This window comes from Trachemys scripta, chromosome 5 (genome assembly GCF_013100865.1).
Source record: "Trachemys scripta elegans isolate TJP31775 chromosome 5, CAS_Tse_1.0, whole genome shotgun sequence".
NCBI classification, from domain to species: domain Eukaryota; kingdom Metazoa; phylum Chordata; order Testudines; family Emydidae; genus Trachemys; species Trachemys scripta.
The window spans coordinates 87402444-87424319 of NC_048302.1; the positions used below are offsets into that span (position 1 = coordinate 87402444).

The 21876-nt window shown below is 40.5% G+C and overlaps 1 protein-coding gene across 3 annotated transcripts in view; it reads right to left on the reverse strand.

Annotated features, from left to right (window-relative positions):
• The window catches only part of CRACD (capping protein inhibiting regulator of actin dynamics), a 221209-nt gene that overhangs the window by 57509 nt on the left and 141824 nt on the right, over window positions 1-21876 (reverse strand). For all 3 annotated transcript variants that reach the window (XM_034772261.1, XM_034772262.1, XM_034772260.1), the window contains one exon: window positions 12416-12581. In XM_034772261.1, the coding sequence (XP_034628152.1) occupies window positions 12416-12581 (166 nt within the window). The remainder of the gene's footprint in view (window positions 1-12415; window positions 12582-21876) is intronic.

Sequence of the window (21876 nt, forward strand, 5' to 3'; positions counted from 1 at the left end):
AGTATTACTTCACTCAAGGCTAAAAGTATAGCTGTGGTCAAAAAAGAATTAGGTAAATTCATGGCGGATAGGTTCATCAATGGCTGTTAGCCAAGAATGGTCAGGGACACCATCCCATGCTCTGGGTGTCACTATACTTCCAATTGCCAGAAGCTGGGACTGCATGACAGGGGATGGCTCACTTGAAATTGCCCTGTTCTGTTCATTCCCTCTGAAGCATCTGGCATGAGCCACTGTTGGAAGACAGGATATTGGGCTAGATGAACCATTGGTCTGACCCAGTTTGGCCGTTCTTATGTTCTTATATTGTGTACCCTCCCAGTTCTCTCAGTACACTGAATTCTATAAGTCAAGAATAGGATATGATACGATATATACACTATGGTTATATAATACCACTCTTCTGCATCTCCAGTGTAGTTTATGTGAATATTTAATTGTCTATTTAGCATTTTGTGAGACTAAAAATAACTAATCTGTTCAAGACATGGCACTAGATAGAAACTGTTGATCAATGATATTCACTCTCGTTGTCATAGAAACTGACTTAAAATGTGAATGTTTTCCTAATTTCTAAAAAGCAACAGAGGGTCCTGTGGCACCTTTGAGACTAACAGAAGTATTGGGAGCATAAGCTTTCGTGGGTAAGAACCTCACTTCTTCAGCTGCATCTGAAGAAGTGAAGTTCTTACCCACGAAAGCTTATGCTCCCAATACTTCTGTTAGTCTCAAAGGTGCCACAGGACCCTCTGTTGCTTTTTAGAAATTAGGAAAACATTCACATTTTAAGTCAGTTTCTATGACAACGAGAGTGAATATCATTGATCAACAGTTTCTATCTAGTGCCATGTCTTGAACAGATTAGTTATTTTTAGTCTCACAAAATGCTAAATAGACAATTAAATATTCACATAAACTACACTGGAGATGCAGAAGAGTGGTATTATATAACCATAGTGTATATATCGTATCATATCCTATTCTTGACTTATAGAATTCAGTGTACTGAGAGAACTGGGAGGGTACACAATATAAGAACATAAGAACGGCCAAACTGGGTCAGACCAATGGTTCATCTAGCCCAATATCCTGTCTTCCAACAGTGGCTCATGCCAGATGCTTCAGAGGGAATGAACAGAACAGGGCAATTTCAAGTGAGCCATCCCCTGTCATGCAGTCCCAGCTTCTGGCAATTGGAAGTATAGTGACACCCAGAGCATGGGATGGTGTCCCTGACCATTCTTGGCTAACAGCCATTGATGAACCTATCCGCCATGAATTTACCTAATTCTTTTTTGACCACAGCTATACTTTTAGCCTTGAGTGAAGTAATACTTCCTTGTGTTTGTTTTAAATCGGCTGCCTATTAATTTCATTAGGTGACTCCTAGTTCTTTTTATCTGAAGGTGTAAATAATACTTCCCTATTCGCTTTCTCCATACACTTCATGATTTTATAGACCTCTATCATAACCCCCCCCCTTAAGTCATCTCTTTTATAAGACGAACCATCCCAGTCTTTTTAATCCACATGCCTAAACATTTGTATTGATCTTATCTGTACCTTTTCCAATTTTTATGTATCTTTTTTGAGATGGGATGACCAGAACTGCATGAAGTATTCCAGATGTTGGCATACCATGGATTTATATAGTGGCATTATGATATTTTCTGTTTTACTATGTATCCCTTTCCTAATGTTCCTAACACTGTGAGCTTGTTTGACTGCCACTGCGCACTGTGGATGTTTTCAGGGAACTATCCACGACGACTCCAAGATCATGGTAACGGCTAATTTACATCCTGTCATTTTGTATGTATAGTTGGGATTTTTTCCAATGTGTATTACTTTACACTTATCAATACGGCTACGATTTAGTCACGGACATCGCCAAAGTCACGGAATCCATGACTTCCAGCAACCTCTGTGACTTCAGCCTGCGATGGTCAGGAGCTGCGGGGGCCCCCTAGCTGCAGACAGTGGGGGAACCCTGCAGCTCCCAGCCATCACGGAGGGGGAACTCCTGGCTGCCATAGGTGGTGGGGGAACCCCTGAGTTCCCGGCCACGGTGGGCAGTCTGCATTGCAATCAGAGGCATGATTGCAGCATGGATGGGCATATCCACGTACCTGCTTTAATCTAGCTAGCACAGCTAAAAATAGCTGTAAGGATGTGGTGGCATGAGCTAGCAACCAGAGTCCCCACTGAAGCCCATGCCACCATGTCTTCACTGCTATTTTTAGCCATTCTAGCTAGATTCAAGCTTGCATGGGAATGCCACCCCACACTGCAGTGTAGACATACCTCTACAGGATTTGGACTCAGGCATCCAGATATAAAAGGCTAGTAAACTAGCCCACTGAATCTCCTAATACACAATGACTTTTAATAAATCTTCAATAGAATTAAAAATTCAAGAGTGGGCTCCTCTAAGACAGATTCACTTATGTAATAGCTTTTACTTTCCTCCCCCTCTACCCTGCCTGTCTCTTTAGCTTTTCTCAGATTGGGTGATGGTGGGAGGCAGGTTTCTCAGGAGAAATTCAGGAGTATGCTTCTCCAGTCAAGAGACCATCACATATACAACATACAGCTCTACATAGAGAAGTGTAGTGTATGTACTGCTGTGTTAAAATTGTGTGTCTAATACTATCACCATGCTGCTTCTGACTGATGGAAGGCTCTAGGGGTAAACAAAAGTTCTGATATAGTTGAGCTACAGAGGAGACCCACTGCTCTAGCTTTAGTCCATAAAATGTTTATTACTTACTTTGCTCATCTATGTACCAAGTGATTCAAATTGGGGAAAATATTTGCCTTAAACCTCAAATCCACTTGCAATGATATTTGGGTGTGGTTTCGGGCAAATACAGTACTGCTCAAAGTAATAACGCTTGCTAATAATTTCTACATTAAATTTGCTTCAGCTTTGTGTTCACTTTTCATGGATAATTGTTCAATTGATATTTTCTGGGCAAATGATCAAGAAAAGAGCATTTCAAAAAGTCTCCTTTGTGAATATTCACAGAAACCAAATTTTGATTAGTATAGGAAAGTATTTGGCTTGCACACTCATTCAGTCAGGGAAATGAACCAACACCATGTGACTTATCTGACAAACTGCAACCAAGAAACACAGCTCAAATAGTGAATATCAAATATCCACAAAACTCTTCACTAGCCAAAGAGAGTGTATAAAGAATTAAAAAAAATTCAAATAATGTGTTCAGAGAAATCAGCGTCTGTTCCTAGACATTCCACAAGCAAAAAGGAGGCTAATTTCATCTTATTAAAACTACTTGCTGTGAATTACTTGCACAGGTCCATTGGGTGTGTGGTTGACACACTTGCAAATCTCAGACCATGCTTACAACAGTTCAGCCAACGTGAGCCTCCCTCCTCCCAGTTGGTCTTCCCCACCCCGGAGACTCTTGGGCCCAGACTTTGGATCCTTCCTTCTAAATGAAGTTGATTTTATCAAGGAGTCCTGAGAATACTTGTGCGGATTGTCCAGAGATTCCTGTTGAGTTAAAGAAGGGAAGGGGACCCCTTAGGTGGGTAACAGACAGATTTCTTTGGGGGATGGAAAATTGTTGACTATGAAGGTTCTGCTTGGAGAATTAAGCCAGTTCGACTTGACTGTGCAGAGGCAGGTTCACTTCCAGCTCCTGTGAACCAAACTATAGCATTCAAGCTTACAAACCTCTGTCTGCAATGTCCACAGAGTTTTAGCAAAGACTTTCCACTGTAATGTATTTACAGTGTATAATCCCTAAGATTGCCTCAGTACATCAGAAAACAGAGCAGAGGGAGCTGAACTTTCCATGGGGCAGAGATCATGTCTTTGTTTATGATGTTTGCACAGCACCAAGTTCAATAAATAATAAAATGAATTTAAGAATAATAAGTGGCAAATCACAGTTCTAGAATAGAAGTTCCGTGATGGATGATTTCCAGAGATTTGTGTAAAGCCTTTCAAACACAAATCAACTTTACTATTACTTGCTTTGTAATAAGTGCTGTTACAGTTTGCCTTTACAGTTTGCATGCAGCAGTTAAGGACATAGGTTAACAAGTATTGGCTGAGGTTTGTAAACTTGGGAAAGGTAAGATGGAGGCGGGTAAAAGGTTCTTCTCTCCCCTCAAGGGAGCCAGGAAGGGTGAGCTTCTCCTCCTACCAGGGAATTGTAAAATGAGATGGCAGAACATATTAACATGCACAGGCCAGGATGCTGAGTGAGTGATGTGTACTTGATGATTCCAATGCCTGTTTAGAACAGAGAACTGGCAGGCAGGATTCCCAGATTCTGTTTCTGTTCTGCTACTCAACATGAAATCATAAAAAGTCATTTAAGACCTCTGTGTCTTAGCTCACCCATGAGTAAAACAGGGATAAAAAACACTTATATAAATCATGGAGGCAGGGGGCAATACTCGTATTGTAAACAAAATTAATACAGAGCTAATGATAAAAGGTTAACTAATCCCAAATAGGTCTTTTAAAGGTAACGGATATAGATTATGAAGATGGTTTGTTAGCACTTGAATGGAAAGTTCATGTGTGTTTGTAAGGATTAAATAACAATTAAACAAATATAATTAATATTTTGCATTTTTACAGTGTTTTCTCATCCGAGGACCTCAAAGCACTTTACAAACTTTAATGAATTTAGACACAACCTCTCTGTCTCTCTCAGGGAATAGCACCTGTGCTATTTCCTACCAGAGAAGAGTGATTGTTTTAAACATGATCAAAACATGTTTAAAAGTATTTTCCCCAGTGTTCTCCCCTCTCTGCCTGACAGTTACTGAGGACAGTGGGAGCCAGTTTGGGTGGTCCATCATGTGCAGGGCCAGACAGAGATGGTTCAGGATATGAAAGAGGTTCCCTATGCCTAGAGCAGGAGCTAGTCAACGTTTGTCGAGAGAGAAGGATTGCTGTAGAGCCTGCGATGCTAGGTACTGGAAGGTAGTTTCATCTCTTTTGTGAAAACAGACACAGCAATAAAAAGAAACCGATCTATTACCACTTCTTTTCTTGTCTCCACCTTCCCAAAGTGACTTCTTTGCTTTCTTTTCTTCTGAAAAGACTAACAACAAACAAACAACTAAAAGCTGTGGGGTTTATTCCAAAATAACTGAGGATGACATGACAATGTTAGTGGTGATGGGCAACACTGCCCAATTTTGTGGGAAAACTGAAATTTTAATTAAAAATTTTAATGTATTTGATCTTTGTAGGTTCTTATTCCTTCTGAACCACGCATAGAGCTGTCTCCTAGTCTTACAACAGGCTACATAAAGAGCAGTCGCAAAGAAATTACAAACTGTAATTTCACAGGGTTGTTGATTAATCTTAGTTAACTCAGGCGAGTAACTCAAAAAAATTAATTGCAATTAAAAAACGTAATCGTGATTAATCACAGTTTTAATTGCACGGTTAAACAATAGAATCCCAATTGACATTTATTAAATATTTTTGGATGTTTTTCTACATTTTCAAATATATTGACTTCAATTACAAAACAGAATACAAAGTGTACAGTGCTCACTTTATATTATTTTTATTACACATATTTGCACTGTAAAAATAACAAAATGAATTGTATTTTTCAATTCACCTCATACAAGTACTGTAGTGCAATCTCTTTATTGTGAAAGTGCAACTTACAAATGTCGATTTTTTTTGTTACATAACTGCACTCAAAAACAAAACAATGTAAAACTTTAGAGCCTATAAGTCCACTCAGTCCTACTTCTTGTTCAGCCAACCATTAAAAACAAACAAGTTTGCTTACATTTATGGGAGATAATGCTACCCGCTTCTTATTTACAATGTCACCTGAAAGTGAGAACAGGAGTTCACATGGCACTATTGCAAGGTATTTACGTGCCAGATATGCTAAACATTTGTATGCCCCTTCATGCTTCGTCCAGAGGACATGCTTCCATGCTGATGACGCTTGTTAAAAAATAATGCGTTAATTAAATTTATTACTGAACTCCTGGGGGAGAATTGTGTGCCTCCTGCTCTGTTTTACCTGCATTCTGACATATATTTCATGTTATAGCAGTCTCAGATGATGACCCAGTACATGTTGTTCATTTTAAGAACACTTTCACTGCAGATTTGAAAAAATGCAAAGAAGGTACTAATGTGAGATTTCTAAAGATAGCTACAGCTCTCAATCCAAGGTTTAAGAATCTGAAGTACCTCCCAAAATCTGAGAGGGACAAGGTATGAAGCTTGCTTTCAGATGTCTTAGAAGAGCAACACTCCAATGTGGAAGTAGTTCCGAACGGGGAACTACACAAAAATGAGACGGTTAGTTAAACAGAAATTAAAAGTTACACCACCAAAAGTAAAATCCCCGCAAGCTGAATGGAAGCTTTTAAAAGACACCATAATAGAGGCTCAACTTAAATGTATACTCCAAATTAAAAAACATAGGAGGAGAACCAAAAAAGAGCAACTGTGGCTAAACAAAGTAAGAGAAGCAGTGAGAGGCAAAAAGGCATCCTTTAAAAAGTGGAAGTTAAATCCTAGTGAGGAAAATAAAAAGGACCATAAACTCTGGCAAATGAAGTGTAAAAATATAATTAGGAAGGCCAAAAAAAGAATGTGAAGAACTGCTAGCAAAGACTCAAAAAGTAATAGCAAATATTTTTTAAGTACATCAGAAGCAGGAAGCCTGTTAACAACCAGTGGGGTCACTGGATGATTGAGATGCTAAAGGAGCACTCAAGGATGATAAGGCCATTGGTGAAAAACTAAATGAATTCTTTGCATTGGTCTTCACAGCTGAGGGAGCCATTCTTTTTAGATTTCAAATCTGAGGAACTGTCCCAGACTGAGGTGTCATTCAAGGTGGTTTTGGAACAAATTGATAAACTAAACAGTAATAACTCACCAGGACCAGATCATATTCACCCAAGAGTTCTGAAGGAATTCAAATGTGAAATTGCAGGACTACTAACTGTCATCTGTAACCTATCATTTAAATCAGCTTCTGTACCAAATGACTGGAGGATAGCTAATGTGATGCCAATTTTTAAAAAGGCTCCAGAGGTGACCCCGGCAATTACAGGCTGGTAAGCCTGACTTCAGTACCGGGCAAACTGGTTGAAACTATAGTAAACAATAAAATTGTCAGACACATAGATAAACATCATTTGTTGGGGAAGAGTCAACATGATTTTTGCAAAGGGAAATCATGCTTCACCAATCTACTTGAACTCTTTGAGGGGGTCAACATGCATGCGGACAAAGGAGATCCAGTGGATATAGTGTATTTAGATTTTCAGAAAGCCTTTGACAAGGTCCCTCTCCAAAGGCTCTTAAGCAAAATAAGCAGTCATGGGATAAGAGGGAAGGTTCTTTCATGAATTGGTAACTGGTTAAAAGATAGGAAACAAAGGGTAGGAATAAACAGTTTTCAGAATGGAGAGAGGGAAATAGTGGTGTCCCCCAGGACTGGGCTAGGCCCAGTCCTATTCAACATATTCATAAATGATCTAGAAAAAGGGGTAAATAGTGGGGTGGCAAAATTTGCAGATAATACAAAATAGTTAAGTCCCAGGCAGACTGCGAAGCACTATGAAAGGATTTCTCAAAACTGGGTGACTGGGCAACAAAATGGCACATGAAATTCAATGTTGACTAATGCAAAGTAATGCACATTGGAAAACATAATCCCAACTATACATATAACATGATGGGCTGTAAATTAGCTGTTACCTCTCAAGAAAGAGATCTTGGAGTCATTGTGGATAGTTCTCTGAAAACATCCACTCAATGTGCAGCAGCAGTCAAAAAAGCGAACAGCATGTTGGGAATCATTAAGAAAGGGATAGATAATAAGAAAGAAAATATCATATTGCCTCTATATAAATCCATGGTATGCCCACATCTTGAATACTGCGTGCAGATGTGGTCGCCCCACCTCAAAAAAGATATCTTGGAATTGGAAAAGATTCAGAAAAGGGCAACAAAAATGATTAGGGATATTAGGGATAGGCTGCTGTATGAGAAGGGGTTAATAAGACTGGGACTTTTCAGCTTGGAAAAAAGATGACTAAGGGGGGATATGATAGAGGTCTATAAATTCATGACGAGTGTGGAGAAAGTAAATAAGGAAGTGTTATTTACTCTCTCTCATAACACAAGAACTAGGGGTCACCAAATGAAATTAATAGGCAGCAGGTTTAAAACAAAGAAAATGAAGTATGTTTTCACACAACACACAGTCAACCCGTGGAACTCCTTGCCAGAGGATGTTGTGAAGGCCAAGACTATAACAGCGTTCAAAAAAGAACTAGATAAATTCATGGAAGATAGGTCCCTCATCGGCTATTAGCCAGGATGGGTAGGGATGGTGTCCCTAGCCTCTGTTTGCCAGAAGTTGGGAATGGGCAACAGGGAATGGATCACTTGATGATTACCTTTTCTGTTCATTCCTTCTGGGGCACCTGGCATTGGCCACTGTCGGAAGACAGGATACTGGGCTAGATGGACCTTTGTTCTGACCCAGTATGGCCATTCTTATGGAAACTACAGAACCTGAACCACCAAAAAAGAAAATCAATCTTCTGCTGGTGGCATCTTACTCAGATGATGAAAATAAACATGCATTGGTCTGCACTGTTTTGAGTCATTATCGAGCAGAACCTGTCAACAGCATGGACACATGTCCTCTGGAATGGTGTTTGAAGCATGAAGGGACATATGAATCTTTAGCGCATCTGGCATGTAAATATCATGCGACACTGGCTACGACAGTGCCATGCCAATGCCTGTTCTGACTTTCAGGTGACACTGTAAACAAGAAGTGGGCAGCATTATCTCCTGCAAATGGAAACAAACTTGTTTGTCTGAGCAATTGACTGAACAAGAAGTAGGACTGAGTGGGCTTGTAGGCTCTAAGTTTTACATTGTTTTATTTTGAATGCAGATTTCTTTGTACATAATTCTACATTTGTAAGTTCAACTTTCATGATAAAGAGATTGCACTACAGTACTTGTAATACTATTTCTTTTGTTTTTTTGCAGAGCAAATATTGGTAATAAAGAAATATAAAGTGAGCACTGTACATTTTGTATTCTGTGTTGTAATTAAAATCAATATATTTGTAAATATAGAAAACGTCCAAAAATATTTAAATAAATGGCATTCTATTATTAACAGTGCAATTAATCGTAATTAATTTTTTTAAGTACTTGACAGCCGTATTCATAGACAAGGATTTGTTTATACTGCTCTGTATACTATACACTGAAATGTAAGTATAATATTTCTATTCCAGTTGATTTTATAATTATGTGGTAACAATGAGAAAGTAAGCAATTTTTCAGTAATAGTGTGCTGTGACACTTTTGTATTTTTATGTCTGATTTTGTAAGGTTTTCAGTGAGGTGAAACTTGGGGGTACACAAGACAAATCATACTCTTGAAAGGGTTATAGTAGTCTGGAATGGTTGAGAGCCACTGGTTTATAGTACATACCTTACAACAGGCACAGTATGTATAAAGATATATATTTAACTAGCAATACAATTTAACTAGCAGCAATACAATACAACAATAATGATAAAAACCCAGATTTGTACAATGAAGCTTTCTGCTGGAATATTAAGCCTGATTTTGACTGCATTTCCATCAGCATAAATCTGACCCAACTCCACTGATGGAAAAGGACTTACACAGGCAAAAACTGTCGCAAGTAAGATCAGAATCAGGCCCCTTCCCATTTGCTGACCATCTCTGATTTTAATTTTGCAATCTGTTTTAATACTGTAGTTTTGTAATTTAAGAGAGTGGATGAAACCACACTCTTGATCATTCCATTGGTTGCTTCAGGAAAAAACTGGCTGTGAAATCCTTAAACATCACACCCACTGCAATCTCTCTACTGCCAAGAGGACAGCTATACAGTCCCTGAAATCTAACCACCAGATAGTGATCAAACCAGCAGACAAAGGGGTGGGTGTCGCCACTGTAGTCCTCAACCATGATGACTATGTTAATGAGGCCAACTGACAACTCACTGACATCACCTACTATAAAGAACTGAAAGAAGTCCCCACACCACAATTTATGCAGGAATTTAAGGATACCATCAAATCCTTCCCCAAATAACTCCAAGAGGAACTCTACAAACTCATCCCACACAAATCCACAGTCCTTCTGCATGTTTTCCAAGATAAACAAGGGAATGCAGGTAAACCATCATATCTGGCCACAGCACTCATACTGAAGAAATATCAGGACTCACAGAAACTATCCTCAAACCACTCACCATACAAAGGGCCAGCTTCCTCCAGGAGGCAACTGACTTCCTCCAAAAACTTTGCAACAGTAACAACCTCTCTCAGAACACCATTCTTGCCACTATGGATGTCACTTCACTATACACCAACATCCCTCACAATGACAGCATAAATGCCTGCCTCAAATATTTACAAGACAATGGTCAACCCTCAGATATCCACTCCAAACACATTGCCAAACTCATCCATTTCATCCTCACCCATAACAATTTTACATTCAACACCAAACACTTTGTCCAAACCATGGGAACAGGCATGGGTACTAGGATGACTCTCCAATATGCCAACCTTTTCATGGGCCACCTTGAAGAAGAATTTCTGGACAAATGCACCATAAAACGAATGATATGCCTGAGACACATCAATGGTATTTTCACCCTCTGGACAAATGACAAACTCCCTCATAGATTTCCACAAAACTTGAACCACCACCACCTGTCCATTAAACTCTCTCTGGAACACTGCCACACTAGCATCAACTTCAACAGTGGAATCCAACAGACAGCTATATACGAGAGACCCAACCACCCCAAGAAATCTTTACCTACACCCAAGCACTCAAATTCCACATAATATCCTCAGAGGAAAAAGTCTAGGATATAAAACTTGACACATTCAAAACTACCTTCACCAAACAAGGACATTCTACCAGAGAAGTAGGTCACATAATGGAACAGGCCATCCAAATACCTTGAGAGAACCTGCTTCAGTATAGAAATAAACCCCCTCCAACCACACACCCCTACCTGTCACCTACCACTCACACTGGAACCTATATGGGGTATCATCAAACACCTACAACCATATTAATGGAGACCCCATCCTGAAAAAATCTTTCCTGAACCCCGTCTTCTGGCCTTCAAACAACCCCCTACCCTTTCCAAGCTCATCATCAGAACCAAGCTCCTCACAGACCAGGAGGTCAAAACTCAAAGTGGTACCAGACCCTGCCAGAACAACAGATGCAAAACCTGCAGAACACATCTGCACTGCTACAATGAGCAACACCCCCTCCCCCCAACACACCTTTCAAGATCCATGGGTCCTACGCATGCCTATCACAACATGTGCTGTACCTCATCCAGTGTACTAAATGCCTCAACAACAACTGTGCGGGTGAAACCAGACAATCACCATGAACTCTCTCAGGAAAATGCTAAAAGACAAAAACAGCATATCACCTGTGCATGAACTTTCCACAAAGCGCATTTATATTCCCCATCTTGCAAACAGAAGGTATGAGAAAATAGCACCCCATGGTGATAGGCTTTGACTAGAAATGAGCACAGGTACATAAGGTTCTGGGCTAGCAGAGAATGTAGGCTCTACTGACCCTGCTATCATTTCTGCACACGCCTCTGCCTCTACTTTTGACATTTCTATCCCTGGCCTGAGCCTGGCACTTTGTGCAGCTTCTTTGGTAATTTCATTATTTTTTCTCCTCCCCATCACTTCTGCTACACATGGACACAAAGCAGTTTCTGACACATTGCCAATGGATTTTATATTAATAACTTTTTTCCTTATTATTGAATTTATAACTAAAAAAAGTTGCTGGGTTGACAATCCTAAAGACTGCAGTTCTATCAACAGAACAGGCAGATCATGCACAGCAATGCGGCAAGCTCCCCCCCCCCACACTTCCTACCTGTAGGCTTCATTCCTGACCCGGAGGTACCACCTCAAGGGGAAAGAGAGTACAGCAGAGTCTCCATGCCCAGTCAGTTGAGGTACTAACTAGGGTACCCATTGTGCTAGTGATTTGATGTCTGTCTGTCTGTCTGTTCATTCTTAAATTTTACTAACCCACGAAAGTAGGTTTGAATTTGTTTGGTTTAACCCTGGAGTTTCTTTTCTACACAGCTACACATGGAACCAATAATTTACATGTGCAAGAATTAAACACTTAGATTGTACAGTGTAAGAATATGACTAGAAAGGCACACAGACACTCTAATATTCGGTGTACCACTTACTATCATTCAGTGCAATGAAATGGTTTTATTTAAACAGGAACAACATTCATTACATCTACAATGAATCTTATGGCTTCAGTTTAAAACAAAACAAATATATATATGCTTTTACCTCAAACCATTGTTTGTTTCTTCATCTGAAGAGAGGCCATTGCATACATTCCCGAAAGAGTGGCTGGGTTTCAATTTGGCTTCCTCACAGTCTGAGGTTGCGTCTCTCTTTTTCCTTTTACCAAAAAACTTCTTGAAAGGCTGGAATTTGCCTGCCCTTTTCTTGTCTGCAGATCACAAGACAAACACATACGGTAACTTATCAAGGCTGCACTTTGGTGTGTGCTAGAAAATCACAGCGGCTAGAACTTGCAAAGGAAAAATGAGGTCAAAGAGCAATCACCAGCCTAAGCAAACCCTGTGCTTGGAATTTAAATGCACGGCTGCAACTCACTGTCAAGGCACAATATCGACAGAGCAAAATGAAGAGCATTAAAACACCTGCTCTCTGGATTAAAGATTCATGCTGAGGTGTCAGTGCGGTCAAACATTTGGATGGGGGGGAAAAAGATCATTTACAAGAGACAGAATGAAAAACCAATAGAAGGAGATTCATTTTTAGATTTTGTGTAGTACTTTTCTTTTGTCCTGGTCACTAAAGAAAAGCTCTGCATTCATTACCATATTGCAGCAGGTGCTACATGCACTGGTCTGAATGGAAGAAACTGAAAATAACTTAGTATATATTATTTATATTGTGCCATAGGTGAACAAGGCACTTTGAAGACAAACAAAGATAATGGGTTAAATTCTCAGAGTTACATCAATGTACATCGAGAGTGAAGTTTATAAAGATGGGTATCATTCTTCTCATTTTGCAGATGGGGCAATGGAAACAGAGAGAGTTTATGTGACTTGTCCCGGTCGCAAAGTGTGTCAGTGGCAGGGCCAGGAATAGATCCCTAGTTGCCTAATTTCCAGAGCCAAATTCAGCCCAGCCTGACCCACAGTGGGGGGAAAAATGTTTAAATCAGCATAATCTCATGAGCGCTAGGACCCAGGAGAAAAGGAAGGGGAGGGATGGAATAGCTCAGCCCTTTATGTCCTCCCGCTCAGCCCCTCCTCACCTTCAATTAACCCCATCTCACAGCTTCTCCTACTTCCAGCCTGCACAGTCCTCAGGTTGCAGGGATTGTGGGGGAGATAGGAGAAACTCTTCCACCATTCACCCTCTAGCCAGGCCTGGTACCCTACCAACTCACAATCTTTGCAAGAACATCCTGGCATGAAACTACAAGGAGATTTTGGGTCTCAGGTTAAAAAAAGACTGAGAACCATTGCATTAGGCTACAGTTGGCCCAAATCTTCAAGCATTTGAGATTTTTCCTCATTTGGTAAAGGCACTGTCACAGTTCCTGAGTCGGCTGCACCTCTGAGTCCCTCATGTGCTCCTCAAGGGCACCCCACTTAGGTCTCAGGCCTCCAGCCATCACTTTTCTCATGACAGAATCCTATGATTTCTTCCCTTCAGTCCAGAGTCTTTTCTATAGACCCTTCCAAATTATTGTGGTTACCTCAGCAGGTCTGTCTTCAGTTCAGGACCTGCATTCCCACAGGGGCAATGACAGGGCTATCCAGTGACCAATCACTTTCATCAAGTGAAGTACTATTTATTCAGAACAAAAGCATTTAAGAGAAAACATATCTTAAAAACAATAAACAACTTATATGCACGACTAGCTTACAAAGTGGTCAGCCATCTTTCCCTTGGGGACTTTGATAAAATACTTCAGGTCCTTCCAAAGGGTTTGGTTCTGTTGGTCAGTCTCATGCTTGTCAGTTCTTGGACAGAGTTTTCCCCCTCCCAGGTCACTATTTTTATACCGTTTCAAGTCCTTTGTGTTCTTAGGCCTCTTAAACTAGATCAAACCAGTCTATAAAGCTTCCTCCTTGGGGGCAGGGGTAGGAGGTAAAACTTTAAAATATTTGTTACATGGATTATTTCAGAATTGAAGATTTGCCTCAATTACCTCCATTATCTTTAGCTCCTGCAGGAAGCATTCCTTATCTTACTTATTTAGCCAAGAAATGCAAAAACTAGCAAGCACATAAAGATACATATAACATTTATAACATCATAGGCCCTATTCATGAAAATGGCTCTTGTAGGCTGGTAGAGCACAGAACAAATTGTGCACTACCAGAGACAAGACTTGTGGAAGGAACTGGATTGCCAAAGTTTCCATATGTCTGCTACTATAACAGGGACAGATCTCTCCCCTCTTTTTCAATAAGGATTTCAGTCCATACCATTCCAACAGCACAGCTAGCTCATTCAGCATATAGCATAAGCCAGTACAGTCACAATGACTTTTTGAAAGGGCCCTTGTATTTTCAGCCCACTTGCTGCTGTCCTATCCCCACTGTAGGCTGGTAACAGAACATCAAGTCTAAACCCGCACTGGACATGGGTCCGGAGATAAATTCAAGCCATAGACTTTTCATTAAACTAACAGCTGTGAATAGAAAACTTATAATTAAAATATCTTTGTATATTTGTAGCCTAGGGTTTTCAAACGGTCTCATGTTCATTAAAGGAAGCAGTTTTAGGTATTGCTTCCACATATCAGCATGTAGTTTGAAGATCATCATACAGCATTTGGGAAACCACAAACAACTGTAGTTTTTAATATTCACCATATTTTTATTCAAAATACCCCAAAGTTTGAAATTGTGCATAAGCTGTTTCCAAGCACATAGCAAATAATATGTGTTTAGCTTTATACAGAGATACCGATGGACCATTTGCTTTAAATGAGCAGATATTGGAGCTTCAGTCTGATAATCCCAGCAGAGAACAAAATATTTTCACCATTTTAGAACTACAACACTAAATGGGCTCAACCCTGCATCCCTTGCATATATTTAACTCCCAGTGAAGTTAATGAAAGTTTTGAGAGGACAATTGTAAGATCAGGCCCAGGAGGAAAATTATGACATATGCATACAACCAAAGTTCCCAGTGTAGAATAGGTTGACACAAACCATAAACTGAAGTCAGTACCATACACAAACACACAGACATATGCTTAATTAACTTACTATCAGTGCCCTAATAAGGAAGAAATATCAATATATATTATTATGGTACCATTTCACTCTCTCTATTCTTCCCAAGTGATGCAACACTTTATATCTGCACATCATAGCTGCCATTCTTTCACGAGGACAAGTTTTTCTTCAGAGCCAATAAATGTCAATCCTTTAAATCAAGCTGGATGGCTCACTGTTAAACGGATGGGTAATCTGAGACAGCCATTGACCCCCAGGGCTGAGCAAGCTGTGCTTGCAACATCCCCAGACCCTTCCAGCATTGACACAAGTAGTAGTCAATCCCACGTCTTCCACAGGACAGTGCAAGTTCACTACCACTTGGGCAAGGTCTTTGTAACAAGCTTTTGGTTGTTTCATAAATGTTATTTTATAAAACAAGATATTTGATGATTCCCAAGGTCTAGAAAGTGGGACAAGTCTTCATTTCTATGCTGATATGACACTAAGAGGAATCAAGAAGTTGAAAATGTGGTGGACACAGATCTCCCAAAACCATAATGTGTCTGGTGCTCTAAGATGAAAGCTGACTTATTCCTTGTCATATTAAATGTTATGGAGGGTGATGATGGTGGTGGAGCCCCTAGATGCTACAGGCATGTTTCAAAGACAATTGCTGAAATAGCCTGAAAACAACTCTAGTCATATGTGCAATTTCCTAGTGTTTTATTAACCACCAGGTCTGGAATTATGCAAATTCAACTCCAAGACAGCAAATGAAATAAGTAATCGAACCTTGTCCTTGCTTAGTTTACACACCTTTTTCTTTATTTCTTTCAGAAAATCACTATGAATAGTTAATAGCAAATTGAGGAATGTTGTACTTCAGAGTCTAAATCATGGAAAACTATGGTGTGAAGGCAACAGCTAAACAGAAATGAATGCAGGAAGAAGAATACCACATCATATACAGTAAATGCTCTCTTTGTATCTGATGCCAGTGGAGTAGCAAGAACACATTAAAAACAATCTTTAACCTGTGATATAATTCCTCAGTTGCACTTCCATCAACAGATGCAACAACTGCAGGACAGACAGGGCCGGCTCCAGGGTTTTGCCGCCCCAAATGGTACGGGGGGGGGGGGGGGGGGAAAAGCTGCAATCACAATCGCGATCGGCGGCAGCTCCACCGCGCTGCTTTCTTCTTCGGCGGCAGGTTCTTCCCTCTGAGACAGACAGGAACTCTCCGCCGAATTGCCCCGGAAGAGCCCGACGTGCCGCCCCTTCCCCTTGGCCACCCCAAGCACTTGCTTGCTCAGCTGGTGCCTGGAGTTGGCCCTGAGCACAGAGAGCTAAAGTGAAGCCTAACGCAACCTTTGGCATGCTACATTGTCGCACATGATCATACTCATCTTTACTAGAAAAACGGGTTCCACAGACAATCCATCTTTCATCTTAGTTCACTGCACTTGAAACTTGTAATCTCTATCAGTGACACCTCCCTAATAAAGCTGAAGGCAGCTGCAATCTGTTGTATTTTATGCAAATTGGATCTGGCCCTTGGACTCCTGGCAAAAGCCCAAAGCACCCTTTCAGTCTGTCAAAGTATGGACACCTTGCTCCAGCAACTGTGGCAACTGACAAATCCCCTGCCCAGGGGAAACTCACAGTAAGATTGTAATATAGGGACTCAAATGTCAATGGACTCCATTGCAATATATTTTCTATAGTGTCCTTTCAACCAATAGCATAAACCATTCAACTCAATTATGGGTCATATAAATTTAGATGTGACACTTAAAGAGTAGAAGAGACTCAGTTGTTTGGACAGAGAATGGGAGAGTGTTCCCAAGCAATAGATAAGAAACAGGTAAAAGACTCTGAGGCAGGGTGAAGGAGATGCCAAAATTGGTGTTGTTAAACCAGATAGGCACTTTTCAATCAAAAGAACAAACGTCACGTGACAGATGTTAGTCACATCCCATAATCCATCAATGGCAGGCCCTCAGTTACCATGGTGATTAAGGTGGTATAAGAACCTATACAGAATAACACAGAATAGGATTCAAAATAGGCAGGAAGCAAACGAAGGTGACAGACGCTGCAAGTTGTGATTAAAGAGAAGGGATACAGAGAAACTATGAGAAGGAATTACATTAGTCAAAAGGGGACTGTTGAAAGCATAGATAGAATGAAATCCTGAACCATTTGAAGTCAGTGGTAAAACTCCCATTGACTTCAATAGGGCCAGGATTTCAACCCTGATATTCAGCTAGGTAGGTGCTAGTTTGTGAAGATATCACAACACTCATCAATTGTCCATTCACTGTCCAAATTGTGGTAGCTTGCCCATTAACAGCTGCATTCATACAGTAGGTATACAGACTCTCAGAAGCAGCATTATATTCTATTTTAAATTTTGTACTCTGTTCATTTACCTTTTATACATTGGTACAGTACAAGATATTAGCTAGACAGGGGCATAAAGTGACTTCTGACATTGTCCTTGGAGGTTAAACTATCTTTGTTCCTTGTCAGTGAATTTAATACTCACAAAATATACTCGACAGGCAACCCCTAAAACTGCAGCTCTATTGACAAAATAGACAGATCACAGGCAGCAGCAACGCAAGCTTCTTTACACTGTCCACCAACATTTATGATTATTTATGCTTCAGTAATGACTAAAGACTCCAAGATTGAAGTCCATTGGGCCAGGTACTGTACAAAAACATGAGGGACAGGCTCTTCCCCAAAGAGCTTAGTCTAAATAGAACAGACAGTGGATGGGAGGGGAAACAGAGGTACTGAGAGATAAAGTGACTTTCCCAAGATCACACAAGTGGTCAGTGGCAGAGAAGGGAACAGAATATAGGTCTTCTGACTCCTAGTCCAGTACCCGACTTCTTAGCCTTTGGAGTTAGGCCTTGACCTGGAGGCAGCAGCCCTAACTAGATTATGTTTATTGATCATGTGGGTGGATGATTACGTACATAGAGCTGGTGTGGCTTTCATAAAAATGTACTCAGTTACATATTGGTGTAAGAGAACTACGGTATCCAATTACAAATGGTGGCTGCAATACATGTTTTTCTCTAATGTTTAGGAACACGTCTGTGAATGGGTGATCAGGATTAGAGGTCACAATAAATGTGGTATGAACTTTTATGTGGAAATTACTGAATTGAAATCTGCTTGTACATGACACTGCTGTACTACATGTAGTGTCAGAATCAAGGTAGCAATTTGATGTTTAGGATGAAGATTAAGAAATTTGGGCTGCCGGTGGCGGAGTGGAGCGAAGCAAATGTAAAATGGAAGCAAACAGTGGAACAGAGATGGAATGTTGAAGAACTTAAATGCTTATTTCCTTGCCTTTTTGTTTGTTTTTTAACTTGCATTGGTGATAAAGTCTAGCAACCTCAGCTCTAAATTAATGAATTTTTGTGTGAGAATTTCCACTTTTTAAAAATAGTATGTATCAATATTGATAGCTGTCTATATTACTAACTAGTAACACTGATATGTATTACCCTCTACATGCACCTCCTGCAGAAACCCATGTGCCCCCATTGACTTGTTTCCCTTCCTGGTCCTCTGAAGAGCTGTCCTCCCTTCTCCTACAATCTTCCCCCATAGGGCCGAGACCTTTCCCCAAGTTTCCTCCATTCACAACCTGGACTGCCTCCATAATCCACCTTGGCCGCCTCCTCAACATGCCCTCCCCTGAATATCCCAAACTTTGCTGATTATTGTTGATAGATCTAAATGTGGATACATGTCAACACTTACAAGCTGAATACGGTAGGGGAACAGTGCTCTCTGTGGGGAAGGATGGGGGTGACATGGAGGGGCAAAGAAGTAGAGTGGAGTGGAGGTTTGTTCTGCTGAATCTCCTAGGGTTTAAACAGACTGGAGCTCTTGTGCCTCTTTTCATTCATCAGACATCACAGTGGATCCACTTTCTGGCCTACTTCTCTCATGACCCTCAACTCACCTAGCTTCTCCATATATTGGCTAAACAAGAACTAGGGGAATGTGGGGAGGGAAACAGTCCAAATGCAGAAGAAGATGTAAATACCAAGGAGAGTGAGGAATTATTGAAGTTAGTACAAGAAAAATGAGATGAAATTAAAAAATGGAACATTTAGATCAGAAATCATGAATAACTTCTAGACAGCAAGTTCAGACCTCAGTTGTTTGAGAAATTTAAAACTAGACTGGACAAAATGCTGACAAGTATAGGGAACAATTCTCTATTGGCAAGGAGCTTAACTAGGTTATATAAATGGTCTTTTACATGTCTAACCTCTATGATGAAACTGAGAAACGTTCAAATGAAAGAGCTTATGTAGGTCCAGAGGTGTTGAGAGAAAATAAATCATTTTTGGTTTTCACATGGGATTGATACGAACTGGTGATATTGACTTAAGTGTCAATAACACAGTCAAGACAAATCTATCTCTTGTAGATTCTACACTACTTGCAAGGAAACAGATGTCTCCACAGATGACATTGCCCTATGTGTAGGGCCCTACCAAATTCCCCGTCCATTTTGGTCAATTTCACAGTCATAGGATTTTAAAAATTGTAAATTTCATGATTTCAGCTATTTAAATCTATAATGTCAGTGTTGTAACTGTAGGGGGCCTGACTCAAAAAGAAGTTGTGGGGGGTGGTCACAAGTTTATTGTAGGGGGGGTTGTGGTACTGCTACCCTTACTTCTGCACTGCTGCAGGCGGTGGTGCTGCCTTCAGAGCTTGGCAGCTGCTAGCCGGGAGCCCAGCTCTGAAGGCAGTGCCACCGCCAGCAGCAGCACAGAAGTAAGGATGTCATGGTATGGTATTGCCACGCTTACTTCTGCGCTGCTGCCTGCAGAGCTGGGCCCTCAGTCAGCAGCTGCCACTCTCTGACCGCCCAGCTCTGAAGTCAGTAGTGCAGAAGTAAGAGTGGCATGATATGGTATTCCCACCCTTACTTCTGCGCTGCTGATGGCGGGGCGCCACCTTCGGAGTTGGGTGCCTGGCTAACAGCTGCTGCTCTCTCGCCGCCCAGCTCTGAAGGCAGTGCAGAAGGAAGGGTGGCAATACAACTACCCCCCTAAAATAACATTGTGACCCCCCTCCCCCGCAACTCCTTTTTGGGTCAGGATGCCCAATTTGATCTCCCCTGTGAAATCTGTATAGTATAGGGTAAAAGCATACAAAGCACTAGAATTCATGGTGGGGAGAGGGGAGGGGGGAAGAGGGGAGAAAGGGGGAAGACACATGACCAGATTTCACAGTCCATGACGTGCTTTTCATGGCCGTGAATTTGGTAGGGCCCTACCTATGTGATTTTTATTTCCTGCCTGGTACATATGGCTGATATAGTCACTTGTTAGGATAAAATATATGAATCAGTATAATAAACTTAAGACTTCTGTTAAAGGTATCAGAGTTCAAATACTATGTAAAGTCCTTTACTATCAGGATCAAATGAGATGCTATTTCAACACTTCTGTTTACAGAAGCAGGAAGTTATTAAGAAAGTAAAACTTGTTTGCATGTGGACCTGTTACTCTGAGTCAGAATGTGTTTTAACCCTTAGAATGCTCAGGGAAGATATAGTCAACCTTAGCTATATTTACTGAGGGACTGGAGCCAGGTCCGGATTATGACATTCTGAGGCCCTATGCCAAGTGAAAGAGGCCCCATACCATTAAAAAAAATGAATGTATTAATTTCACAGAAAGGACATTGAATATGTAAACACTAAAGCTTTATGTTCGCATACAGACAACGGCAAAGTTGCAAAAATAGAATAATCTTCATTTTCAGCAGTCCTCTGTAATTATGACATCATGACAGAAATAAATTTTAGACAAATTCTTTGAACTAATTGTGTATGTAAGTAAAGTAGAAGTAAACAATATAAAAAATACAAAATCAAACAAAATTACAGTAAATAATACAATTTACTAGAAGAGTTCTCAGGAAATTTCTCTTCTCTGTTGGGGCATCTAAATTGTGGAATTCCTTGTCTGAATAAGTACTGAGGTTCTTAGAGGATATAAAATGACAATAGAGGATATAGGATGCAGATAGGTGAGCTTTAAGCTTGTGGGCTATTAGTTATATTGATATGAATTACATCCTGGTAATAAGCAAACCATCAGAATATTGTATGTGGGTTATATTATATACAAGAACTAGGGGCCACCAAATGAAATTAATGGGCAGCAGGTTTAAAACAAATAAAAGGAAATTCTTCTTCACACAGCGCACAGTCAACTTGTAGAACTCCTTGCCTGAGGAGGTTGTGAAGGCTAAGACTATAACAGCATTTAAAAGAGAACTGGATAAATTCATGGAGGTTAAGTCCATTAATGCCCGTTAGCCACAATGGGTAAGGAATGGTGTCCCTAGCCTCTGTTTGTCAGAGGATGGAGATGGATGGCAGGAGAGAGATCACTTGATCATTACCTGTAGGGTGACCAGATCACCAAAGACAAATATCGGGACGCGGGGGGGAAGGGGGTGACGTGGCGG